At 42.5% G+C, this 13,215-nt stretch overlaps 1 protein-coding gene across 1 annotated transcript in view; it reads right to left on the bottom strand.

The window, feature by feature from the left end:
* LOC138778626 (ankyrin repeat, SAM and basic leucine zipper domain-containing protein 1-like) overlaps positions 1–11,036 on the bottom strand; it is a 63,552-nt gene extending 52,516 nt beyond the window's left edge. Inside the window, exons 1-3 of the mRNA XM_069956473.1 lie at positions 11,010–11,036; positions 10,080–10,214; positions 4,605–4,720 (exon numbers count right to left, since the gene is read on the bottom strand). Of these exons, the coding sequence (XP_069812574.1) occupies positions 4,605–4,720; positions 10,080–10,214; positions 11,010–11,036 (278 nt within the window). The remainder of the gene's footprint in view (positions 1–4,604; positions 4,721–10,079; positions 10,215–11,009) is intronic.
* Between the last annotated feature and the right edge of the window lie 2,179 nt (positions 11,037–13,215).

Raw genomic sequence — 13,215 nt, 5'->3', positions numbered from 1 at the left:
CATTCCTGGCTTTGGTTTCCAAAATCTGTCAGATAAATCTCTCTGTGTAAAAGCACCATAATGTTGCGTTTACACAGAGATTTACCTGACAGATTTTTGAGGCCAAAGCCAGGAATGAATTTGAAAAGAGGAAAAATCTTATTCTTTCCTTTATGACCCGTTCCCTGTTTATAGTCTGCTCCTGGCTTTGGCTTTAAGGATCTGTCAGATAATTCTCTCTGTGTAAACACACCGTAAGCCTGAGACCACGCTGTCAGAATTAATGAGCCGCTGCAGAGTGGATTGCGTTGCTGACACGCTCTCTCCCCAGCTATATCTCCTGACCACAGTGAGTCTCAGCAGTGAAACCAATCAATACCTTTTTAAATGCCTTATACAATGACAATTTATTGATAATGACAGTGACTAACTTTATGCACGTCCTCAAAGTACTGACAGATATAAGATTGCACTAGCCAATGGCTTTGAAGATGTCAGAGCCTTCACTAGAGGTATGTCATGGTTTAGGACACATGCACACAGTGCGTGAGATCATTGTGTGTGTCCAGAAAGCGATAAGTTTTTTTTTTTTTGTTTTGCTCTTAATCTTGACAAAAAGGTCCAACAGTCAGGAAACACAGGAAACCCATTGGATAAAACTATATTCTAGGTAAACTACCAACAGAGGACATCAGCACACTGAGGTAAACTATATATTGGGGGCAACAACTACCTAATAGGGAGACTACTTTCTAAAGACCTATCTACCTAATGGGTTGGACCTACCCCCTCCTTCCCCTACTGTGTAAAATCCAGGCCTGCCATGCACAAATGTGCAGGCTACAACTGTCAGTGTAATACTGATAGTCATACTACACTGCAGTACAGAAGGATGTATGCCGTGTAGTAAAACAGCAAACACAACCTTTTATTAGTCACAAAAAGTGAAAAATAATAAAACAAATAAAATAAATAATTGATATCATAAATTTCGTAATGACCTATATTAAAAAAAAAGCAGAATTGCAGATTTTCATCACCTTGCCTACAAAAAAGTGGAACAAAAATGATCAAAAAGGTTGCATGTACCACACAAATAGTACTAATAAAAACCACAAGTCGCCCCACAAAAAGACCGCCCTCACACATCCTGATCAGAAGGCCTTCAGGAGGCTTCAAGAAATGTCGTCACGGTTTCCTGACAGTACTCAGTAATTACGTTCAGGAAACTATCAGGAGTATCGTCAGGATTTACTCATGTGCATCAGGAAAGAATCAATATTTCTTGAGCTCCCATCCGTTCAGGGAATCCTGATGAAATTAGAACAGGTGCTATAATATTCTGACACAATCCTGATGAAATTAGAACAGGTGCTATAATATTCTGACACAAATACACAAAAAAATGCAATAGTTTACCGCTAATGGCAAGACACAGACCCTATACAGATAAGAAAATCACTAAAAGCAGCCCCCAAACTGCTAAAAAAAACTGCAAAATATAATGAGGCTCTTGGCACATCATTTGCAAATAGTGTAAACAATCACACCAGGGATAAGGTGGCCTCATGTTCGGAATGGACCTACACTGTACTTTATCCTTATCCTATGCTCTGGGCATGCAGGATCCAACTAATACTGACAAAAATAATAACCCCCCTGGGTGGGATGGGTGGAGTGCACAGCAAAGTAAAGGGGGAGTGGCTGCCTCTACTTTAGGGGTTATTTGTTGCCAGTATTAGTTGGATGCTGCATGCCCAGAACAGAGACTTATGCTATGCCATGGAGAGCCTAAAGCATATTGTAGGGTCCTTCCGGGTATGTGGCCACCTTATTGTGGTGGGATGGTTTACACTATCTGAAAAATGGTAAGCCAAGAGCCTCATTTTTATGGAGATTTTTTTTTTTTTTAGCAGTTGCTTTTAGCGACTTTCATATCTGTATTGGGTCTGTGTCTTGGCATTAGCGGTAAGCTGTTGCATTCTTTGTGTTTTTGTGTGTCTGCAATTTTAGCGATAGCAACGTGCCCCTGCCTAGTGTAAACTGAAGTCCATGCAATATACAGTCGTCAGAAAAGCCATACATTGTGTGAACCCCAAGCCGGAACAAATAGTTAAATACAGTTATGTTGCCTCAAAATACGATGCAGTACAATATTTCAAGGAAAGAACGGCCATCGTCTCAATCGTCAATGGGCGTTCTTGTCTAAAAAAATACAGTGTGTGAACATAGCCTTATACTGCATAGTGAATTCCTTAAAAAAAAAATTATACAAAATACTTTTTTTTTTTTTTTCAAAACCCCAAAATCTGATCAAAATGTCATGTTTCCCAAAGTTGTGTGAATTAAAACTATAGCTCCTTCTGCAAAAACCAAGCCCTTATATAACCCAGTGAATCAAAACCTAAAAAAAAAAGGTTTGGGCTGTCAGATAATGAGGACACCAAAACAAGTGATTAAAATTTTACATATCTGGGGGATAGATGGCAAGAGCCTTGTGGGAATTAGGCCACTTTGACTATTAACCACAAAAATAGGGGTCCTGGGTACCCCTTTGGGAAAGAAGCTACAACATGTATACTGTACCACAGTTTCATTTGCATGCTTTATGCATGCATTAAATTTCCACCTAGCAAAACTCTTATTTCTTAGGAACTCCGATTTCAAAACCTAACGGTAGCAGTCTGAAAGGAACTGTGCGTGTATAACACGTCAAATTGTGCTTTAACAGACAAATTTGCAAGTAGGACATTCAGAGAGTAATACTGCCACCTAAAGGCCTAGAAGGGGAGTTTTTGAGGAAGATGCTCACATATGAATACTGTACTGTCAAGGATAATACATAATATTTCCTACTGCCTTTTTCTAAGACTTTTACTAAAAGTAGTTAGCAATGAGCATTTCTGAGTATTTTTTTCTTAGTTAAAACAAAGTTTATTTAACCCCTTAGTGCTGCAGCTAGTTTGGGCTATAATGATCAAGCTAAATTTTTAAAATGTGACCTGCAGACCTTTATGCAGTTATAGTGCTGTAAAGCATTAATGTTTGCTGGCGATTCTGAGATTATTTTTTTGTGACATATTGTACTTTTATATTGGGGGGAAATTTGGTCACTATCTTGTGTGTTTTTTTTGTTAAAAACTTCAAAATATCATGAAAAATTAGAAAAATGATTATTAATTTTTCCTGTTTTGTAAATATCAAATATACGCTATTCAGCATGCAGTAAAAATAACATAATTATTGTATTTTCTGGGTCACTATGGTTATGTTGATACCAAATTTGCATAGGTTTTTTTAATTATTTCCACTTTGGTACAATAGAAAATATCTTCCTGAAAAAAGGATAAAAACTGTTGCCACATTGCAAGATCCATAGCGTTCTTATCTTTCGTGTTTCAGAGCTGGCTTTTCTGAAGCGGATTGATAAAATACAGCAATTCTGGCACAGTTTTTTTTCTATTTTTCTTTTACAGCATGAGTTTTATAGATTGGGTTGTTATGGACGTGGCGATACCAAACATATATAGGTTTTATGTTTTTTAGGTGGTTTCATGTAATGTTTTATTATGTATAGGGAATATAATTCATTTTATAAGGGGGGCTGGGGGGATTTTTCTGTGTGTGTTTTAGTGCAAACTTTTTTTTTTCACATTTACACTAGTGTACATTACTGTACACTAGTGTACACTAAGCAGTGATCTTTTGATCACTGTAACATTACACTGCACTACTACTGTAGTGCAGTGTATTGCCTATGTCAGCAACAAGCTGTGTAGATGGCTGTGTAGAGACTTTACCCTAGCAATTCCGGGGGCCTTCAAAAGGCCCCCCAGGATTGCCATGATGACGATCAGAGGCCCAGACCTTATTAATGGGTGTGCTGCACATTTGTGCTGGTCTTTTTTCTCCTTTGCTTAACTAAGGGGTTAAAGGACAACTCTGGGGGGGGTTCGGGCAATTTAAACACAGTACAAAATTAACTTTGTATTGTGTTTTAATTACCCTTCTGCTGATGAAGATGCCAACCTGAGCTTTGGGGACCTGCGATTGGCAGGAAATTTAAACAGAGATGGACCCGGAAGTGAGGGTAAGTGCAGAAAAAGTGTCTTTTTTTTTTTTTTTTTTTTTTTTTGGGGGGGGGGGGGGGGGGGGTAATATAGGTTTACATATCTGCCTGAAACCAATACTTTGATTTTGGCATAGCTCGTTCAGAGACTACAGCTGAGCTGTGACTGGCTTCTATGGGAAAATCACACCAGTGCTGAGTTACAGATTGATAAATTTGGGTCAGTGTGTCAAAATGTTTGTCAAATTGTAAAGCATAAGTAAGCAAAAATCACAAATAATGCTATAAATTTAAATGGGCGTTCGAAATACAGTATTTGATCAACATTATTGTACTGTTTATTATTATTAATATTAATAATAATAATAATAATATTTATTTGTATAGCGCCAACAGATTCCGCAGTGCTTAAAAGCTATTTTATAAATGATCCAACTACAACAAACCATGGACATTTCTATGACCTTTTGTACTCACAAAAAAATAAAAGCTAAATTAGTCTCATACTAACAAGTATTTTACTCAAGAATTATTAGAAGAACATGAGATCACTTGCCTATAGTTCACTGAAGTCTCAGGTTGTTCTCTCAGATATCTATACATTGCCTCCTCCTTACTCATGTTGGTTTTTCCATTATTTAGGTTTCCAGAAAATGTCAGGATGCTAAAAATCTTTAAAAGGAAAAACTGATTATTCAGATGGAACATCAAAAAAAACTATGCAATAGATCATAAAAGTAACATGTTACATGTCCAAGTGTCACAGAGTCTTGGCCTAGGGTTTACTGTGCATTGTAACCACGCCCTCCTGTAGCTCGATAGACATGATGGGCTTGGCTTATGTCCCCAAACCCAGCTAAAATCCTGAGCATGGGACATAACATCAAACTGCAGCACAGACAGCTATTGAAGCTTCAGCCTTACTGGTAACACTCACAGCACTATGGTGTTACCAGTGAGGCCACTGTTTAGATGGCTAAAGGGGTATTCCAGCTATAAAAACAAATAAAATGTACAAAAACCCGTAAAGGTGCACTCACTGATCGCCCACCAATTGTTAGACACTTTTTCCACGAGTCTCCGCTGCTCCTAGCCCCAGATTTAAACTTTTAAGATTTCAGCCTTACATGATGACAACACCAGGGCTGTGGAGTCAGAGTTAGTTTTGGGGGAAAGATGTACAGACTCCAGCTTTCAAATTTTTTTTCAAAATTTAATAAATTTTCCACATGAATTTATTTTATAGTCTATCATTCTAAGACCCTTATTTATTAAAACCAAAAAAACACTTTCTCACATTCATTTCATTAGAAAGGGTGAAGCATATATCAGTAATAAAGCACTGGCCCTATTAGATAAGGGGTGGGGGGGGGGTGTCAGGAAAGAGTTGGTGGTCACTACTTGGCAGTTTGTTTCTAAGTTGAAAGAATCCATTGTGTGTGTGGGGGGGGGGGGGGGGGAGAGATCTGTGTGTGTGTTTGAGCAGGAGATGGGGAGAAGTTGAAGGGGTATTCTGGGCAACAGTGAAAAATCTTGAGGGCATGGGGTTGTGGGATCAAAATTTAAAAGCCCTATTTCCCTCTCCCTGTGCCCTTGTAGTGCAGCATCATGGCTCATGGTCCCACGTTCCTGTGATGTCCTATCAGTGAGTGAGGCGGGACACAGCTGCAGGCATTGAGAGGCTGAGCTGGTAGTTCCTGTGTGGCAGCGATAATTCAGGAGCACTGCCGCTGACAGAGAGTTGATAAATCTGGCCTTTGTCTGACCCCTAAATCACTTGTATCTGGCATTGTTAGTGGTGAATATTTAGTTAGTAGTGTGTTGTTCAGGACGTGGTAGCCGGAGACTAGCTGCATCCACTGCACACAAGAAAAGAACTTGCTTTATGTCTTTGCCTTACTCACTCAGAAGTCGCCGCAGGATCATGTAGGGTATGTCGCAGTAGAAACTGCTGAGCCAGATCTACTTTACACCAGTTTGATAAATAATTCCCCAGGTGTGCGATTGGCCATTTACGAAAGAGCCGAAGTCAGGAGTCAGTCCCTGATAAAATTCAGGAGTTGAAGTCGTGGCTTACCAACTCCACAGCCCTGCGGGAAATACATGTGTGGAGTAAGTAAGCCACGACTCAAACTTCTGAATTTTATCAGGGACCCACTCCCGACTCCGGCTCTTTCATAAATGGTCAATCCGATACCAGGGGAATTATTTATCACCTCAGAGTCAACTGCCTGATATCCACAAACCACTGGCTCATTCTGCTTCTGCTTTGGCAAGGTGATCACGGATAGGTGCGAGTCAGTCACAGAAGTGTTACAGCTTGGCTGGCTCACAGAAGAGAAGGAGAGGACGTTTCCTCAGAAGCGAGGGGAAGGACAGAAGAGTGGAGACAAAGTGGACCAGGCAGTAAGGATTTTCAGCAGCTTTAGGGTGAGAGTCAGGGTGTAGTGCAGACAAACAGACAAATTCATGAAATAGAAACCTATTACTAACAGGTTAGATTGTGGGTGGGGATTGAATAAGAATAAAGAGAATCTGTCCGCACTCGGACACTAACCTGAGGAGTTGTGGCTAAGAGTTCGTGCCACGCTCTGGCAAGCTTCTCCACGGCTTCCTCCTCCCTCTTCTATCTGAATAATCACTAATGTCAAGGGCTGCGCACATCCTGCATCCTTAATCGGAGCAATCAATGTAGCCGGGAAGAGCGGCGCAAGGGTATTGCCTTCAGTCGTTCAGTGCACATGTGCCGCTTTTCCTGGCTATGGGTTCAGGATGCAAGACACACGTGTCCCTTCACATCAACGTCGCATGCACAACTTTTTTACATGCCATCGGGGCTTGAAGGATAAAAAGGAGGCGGAATCAGGGAGACATGCCAGAACGCAGCACAAATGTTGAACCAAAGCTCCTCTTATTGTTCTTTTCTGTAAGAAAGTAAAGATTGGACTGAAGCACAAAAGGTATTATGTCTACTAGGGCACTATCATTAGTATCACACTGTCAGCACCTTGGGATGTGTCTGATTTCCTTCAACTCTTTCCTTACTGTAGTACCCCTTTAAGTCATTGAGCGCAGCTTGTACATCAAGCAGCAGGAGAGAGGTGACACAAAGCACCCTAGGCCATGCCTTTCTGTCACTTGGAAAGCCCTATTTAACAGCTTTCTTCAATTATGTGATCAGTGTATGTAATCTAATGATTGATGATATAAGTGCACTACAGGGACTTTTTTTTCTCACCACTAGGACTTAAACTTAATCTGAGACTTCCTGTGTCTATGGTGGTAAGGGGAGTAGTGATGTCACGATACCAGAATTTTGAGTTCGATACCGATACCAACTTTTTTTTTTCAATGCTCGATACCAAGTTGATACTTAAAAAATTATATTTAAGGAAAAAAAACAAAAAAAAAAACATAAGAATAGAAATGACCCCCCCCCTCCCCCAGGTTCAGGTCAGTACGAACCAATTTATGTTCCCTAATTTTATTACTTTAAAAATAAAGTCCCCATTATTTAAAATAAATAAAAACTTGCCCAACTCCGACTCACTTTTTTTTCTCTCTCCGCCTGTCTGGCTGGGGGGTGAGGGGCATTTTTGCGCTGTGATCTGTAGTTTTATTTAGTACCATCTTTTTATGGGGTACTGAATTGGGTGGTTTCTGCACTTGCTCGGTTTACCGTGCGTGATCAGGAAAGTGACAGGTAGTATGGACAATAACACTTCAGCTGCCAGGGATGGGGATTGTAGTCATGTAACACACAACTGCTATCAGGTGGGAGGATGGGGGTTGTAGTCATGTAACACACAACTGCTATCGGGGAGGATGGGGGTTGTAGTCATGTAACACTTTAACAATCAGAGGGTGATGGGGGTTGTAGCCATATAACAGACACCAGCCAGCAGGGGGGGTGATGGGGGTTGTAGCCATATAACACACCAGCCAGCAGGGAGATGATAGGGGTTGTAGCCATATAGCCCCGGCCTCCCGCCTCCTCACACTCCTGCCGCCCCCACCACCTCATAGTCCGGTGCAGATGTAGTGGCTGCATCTCCTGCCGACCCCTGCTCCAGCCTTCTCCTCTCCCGGACACCGCTCTCCCTCTCCAGCCCGTGACCCTGCTCTGCCCGCAGTCATTAGCAGCGGGGGTCTGCTACACACAGTAGCCGACCCCCGCTGTATATGGAGCGGGCTCAGGAGGGGGGTAATGCCGCTGTCAGTGTGACAGCGGCATCTATATAGTTACATAGCCGGCACTAGCAATAGCTATGTGCCGGCTATTTGAATTTGGCGCCGACGGGGGAAGAGGGTGCGCGCTGAGGAGGTGACAGGTGGGAGCAGGGGGCGGCACACAGAGAACACGGCCGGCGCTCATATAGCTGCCGGCCGTGTTCTCTGCGCTATACTTTATGTTAAACTGTGCAGTTTAACATAAAGTTTCGATACCAGGAATCCTGGTATCGAACTGTTTTTCGGCCCGGAATATCGATAGTAGTATCGATATTTCGGTGCATCGTGCAACACTAAAGGGGAGACTGCTGTAAAGTGATCTGTGCAGGATTACAGCAGCCTGTGACAGTAGATAGCACCAGTATAACACACTAACAGCTCCCTGTTGAATGACCTCTTCAAATGAACACGTCAGTAATGTTTCACATTCATCTCAAGGGGACAGTCTCTCAATTATCATCTACGTCCATGAGGCTTGCTGTAAAGCATGTCACTAAATGCTGTTAAAAACAGTGAAGGCAAAATGGCAGCCCCCATACCAATGTACAAAAAAAAAAATAAAAAAAAAAAATTGTCCATTATTTTTTTTTTGTGTGTTAATTTCAGTTTTTCCTTTTAAAGGTGATAGATTTACCTACACAATTTCACTTTGCTAATGAACTGATGGCACTGATATTCAGTAAATCATAATAAAAGTGTACATGCAATACCTTCTGTAACTAGAGTCTTAAAAGGGAAACTCACAACACAGAATTACTTGCAAAACCACTGCCAGGGCACACATAAATAAACATGTTACCTTTGTTTTAGCCATCCCTTTCTTCATTCTTACAAAAAGTGTTTTTTAATGTTTTCAGTATCACAGACACTGTGTCTGTGACACAGATGATGCCCACCCTGCGGTGCTGAGCCCACTGCCTCCTCACAGTGTGCATAACAAGTAGGACTCCTCATAGGCTTGCTAAAAATCACGCACAGGCGCTGATTCCTCTTTGAGCAGCAACAAAAGAGGTAAAGGAGTGCACTCACCCTGTTAATCACCCTGAATCTTTTATTCATTCTGTTTAAAAAACCATCAACATGGTGAGCAGATGGCGGAGACGCCAACACCTCCGGATCACAAAGCTGTTTTGCGTCTTTCACCATTTTGAACGATCAGCAATAGTATGCAAGTGCTCTGTGTAACAAGAGCAGCGGCAGCAGATCACTGCTGACTCCAATAGGCTGCCCAAATGATCCAAGGATCATTCGGGCAGCCTCTCTCACTGCTTCCCAATTGCTGTCTGTGTGTGTAATAGCACAGTGCAGTGAGTGGGGAATGAGGGGTTGGCACTTACTTCTGTAAAAATCTAAAAGGTGTAATAAGGCCTTTATAGACAGTGAGCATGGGAACTAAACTTGACAGATTTCAACACAACTCAGTTGTGTGAAAGTAGGTATAGGCCATATTCACTTCAAGTTTCAGGAAGGTTTAATATGTTTTTGATTAATACAAGCAACAAACAGATACGGTGGTGTACCTGCATTGCTTTCATGCTTGAAAGCACATATCTTTGTGAAAACAGGCCAAATTTTGTTTACTGCACTATACTTGGGAGCATCTTTGATAAGTTACCCCCAACACATCTTGCAACAGACTCCCACAAATTGATGTGAATGAGACTTCACTCCTAACTGGTTTAAAACAAGAAGTTAAAACAGTTAGAAACTTGCATTACAATAACTGTGTAATTACTCAAATTTGTGCGTACAAGAAAGAAGTATTTTACAAGTCAAACAGGAATTAAAGTTGATGACATACCTCTAAATGGTTATTTTGTCTAGCTATATCAGCTGCTGTACTTCCAGTTTTTGTTGATAACTTTAGGTCGGCTCCCAGCTCCAGCATCTTTAAAACTGTGTTCTTATGTCCACTATAGGCAGCCCATGTCAACCCCTGGGTGGGAAAAGATAGGAGATAAATATTAATTACTGAACATCTGAAACAGGATATGTGCCTTATAAAAGCAAACTTAGGGTGCGTTCACACGTACAGATCCTGCAGCAGATTTGATGGCGCAGATTGAGTTGCAGATTCAAAGCAAATCAAATCATCATCAAATCAGCTGCAGATCCTGTACGTGTGATTGCACCCTTAGGCTGGGTTCACACTACGTATATTTGAGGCTGTATGTTTGAGGCTGTATAGCAACCAAAACAAGGAGTGGATTGAAAACACAGAAAGGATCTGTTCACATAATGTTGTAATTGAGTGGATGGACGTCATTTAATGGCAAATATGTGCTGTTATTGTAAAACAACGGCTGTTATATTGAAATAATGGAAGTTATTTACCGTTATATGGCGGCCATCCACTCAATTTTAACATTGTGTGGACAGATCCTTTCTGTGTTTTCAATCCACTTCTGGCTTTGGTTGCTATGAGGACCTGACATGAGGACCAAATACAGCCTCAAATATACATAGTGTGAACCCAGCCTATAGAGGTATTTTGCTTTGGACAAATCTTAATGACCAGCTACATTTATCACACATTGTACTTTATGTTAAGCAATTTTGGTTGACATATTGAACCTTTGTCCAAACTTTTTCCAAATTTAAAATTCTTTGCCTGTTAGAAAGATAGTCAAGCCACAAATTAGTTCTTATTTAAAGGATAAGTCCAGGCAAAGCTAGTTTTTTTAACAAATGCTGGGGAGGGGGGAGGATAAAAGAAATAACGTGCTCTTACCTCCCCAGCTCCAGCACTGGTGGCCATGTGTCATGACCAGATTCCCGGCTCAGAGCAGAAAATGCCTGAGGACCAGAGCAGCGATATGCGGCCACAAGCACTGGAGCAGGGGAGGTAAGAGCACATTATTTCTTTTATCTTCCCGCCTCCGAAACACTTGTTAAAAAAATTGCTTTACCTGGACTTTTCCTTTAACATTTATAATACGTCCCTATTGCGCATGGGGTGCTGAGGATGAAAGGAGGGGGGGGGACTGAGGGTAATTAAAGGGGTTGTGCATTCTTAATGGCGAGGAAAGGGTAAGACACACCCAGACTGCTTTGGCAGAGGTTTATCCATCCAACGCCGAACTCCTATATTCACCGACATCATCTGTCAGTGGAGACTCGGGATTCCCCCATACACTTATAATGAAAGTGGTAGGTTCAGCCTTCAATGTTTAACTTCATTCTGTGCATGCAATTAGTGATACCATATTTATTTTCAATATTTTGATACTTTATTATTTCGATCACATGCAGGATACCATTTCAAAACCCTTGCAGGCTTGTAATTCGCTTCCAAAACGAGCAGTGTATGGAACTGCTAAAAAAGCTTCATAGATTTGCATTGTAATACACTTACAAAGGCTATGCGGCTACCGACCGTTTTATACACCGCTCGCTTTCAGAGTGGACTATGAAACTACCAAGGTTTGCCGTCATCCTGGCATCTAAATGATAGGTACCCTTTAAGGGTGCCTTCACACGTACCGGATCCGCAGCGGATTTCAGCTGCGAGTTTGCAGCAAAATCCGCTGCGGATTCAGGTATAATGAAGACCTAAGGGGTCACATATACCCCCAGCGGTTCATTCCGCTGCAGATATGTGACCTTCCCCCTTTAACCCCCGGCCGCCCACAGCCCCGACTCAAAGCATACATTACCTGCTTGGCGCCGCGGCTGTGTGAGGCTCCCAGCTCTCCTCGCTCCTCATCAGACAATCAGTGCATGGCACCACTGATTGGCTAATGAGGAGCGAGGGGAGGCGGGAGCTTCACACAGCCGCTGCACCAAGCAGGTAATGTATGCTTCGGGCCGGAGCTGCGGGCGTTAAAGAGAACCTGTAACCCCCCCTGTGCCGGGGCAGAGCCCGGCTGACTCCCCGATGCAGACCCATATACTTACTGCTTCCACAAAGTCCCGGAGCCCGTCCTGCTGCAGAGATATCCCTGCCCAAAGCCGCGCGCTCCCCAGAGATGAGTCCGACGTCCATAGAGAATGACTGGAGCCATCATTCTCTATGGGCGTCAAACTCATCTCTCATATTCGGACGGTGATATCTCTGCGGCGGGACGGGCTCCGGGACTTTGTGGAAGCAGTAAGTATATTTCTCTGCACCAGCGAGGGGGGGGTGTGTGTGTGACAGGTTCCCTTGAAAGGGGCCGGGTCGCATGTCTGTATCTTTCCCCAGGCCCCGCCCCTTCCCCCATCGCTCTTATTCACTGCTCATTATCAGGAAATCTCAACTCTTTTACATCAGTCGAGCCCTGTGTAACCTATGGAGAGGGGAGAAGGGAGATTAGTCGTCAGCAGAGAGCAGAGAACAAAGGATTATACAGCGGGACCTGTGTGAAAGCTGGTATTCAGAGGTCAGCAAGGTCAGTGCTGACTTCAGAGGAGATAGCCTGTGATGTAGCTGAAAATTAACTCTTTGTTGTCCTGTTTTGGTGCCTCATCTCCCTCCACCTTTCCCCTCTCCATAGAGAACAATGAAGACAGGGGGGGGGAGCTTCAAACTGCTTTTTCATGATAAAAATGCGTTTTTCAGCTAATAAACCAAATTACAAAGTTTCTTAAAATCGCAAAAGCGAAAACTGTCTCGTTCCTTAAGGGGTTAAAGTAACTTTGTACTTTCCTCACAATACCCCTTACCATTATATCCCACTATCAGTTGAGTTGCAGCAATTGGATGCACAGATGGGAAAGAAAGATTTCTTGAGCATCCAGGGTTGCGGCATTTAAAATGTTACTTTAATTAAAGTTAAAAGGAGAGCCCCATGCAAGGGACAAAATACAGATGGGCATGGGAGAGCAGGAAAATAATAAACCATCCTCGTGCCTCATAGCACCGCTCCAGGGTCCCGTTCCCAGCCGCCGGTGACCTGCAGCTCTGCTAGCTGCAACGTCACGTAGCAGAGTGATTGCCCACCTAGCCATAGTATAAG

This window comes from Dendropsophus ebraccatus, unplaced genomic scaffold, assembly GCF_027789765.1.
Source record: "Dendropsophus ebraccatus isolate aDenEbr1 unplaced genomic scaffold, aDenEbr1.pat pat_scaffold_664_ctg1, whole genome shotgun sequence".
Classification (NCBI taxonomy): domain Eukaryota; kingdom Metazoa; phylum Chordata; class Amphibia; order Anura; family Hylidae; genus Dendropsophus; species Dendropsophus ebraccatus.
Note: the sequence above shows the minus strand (reverse complement) of the source record. Positions and strands in the feature narration are given on the sequence as shown.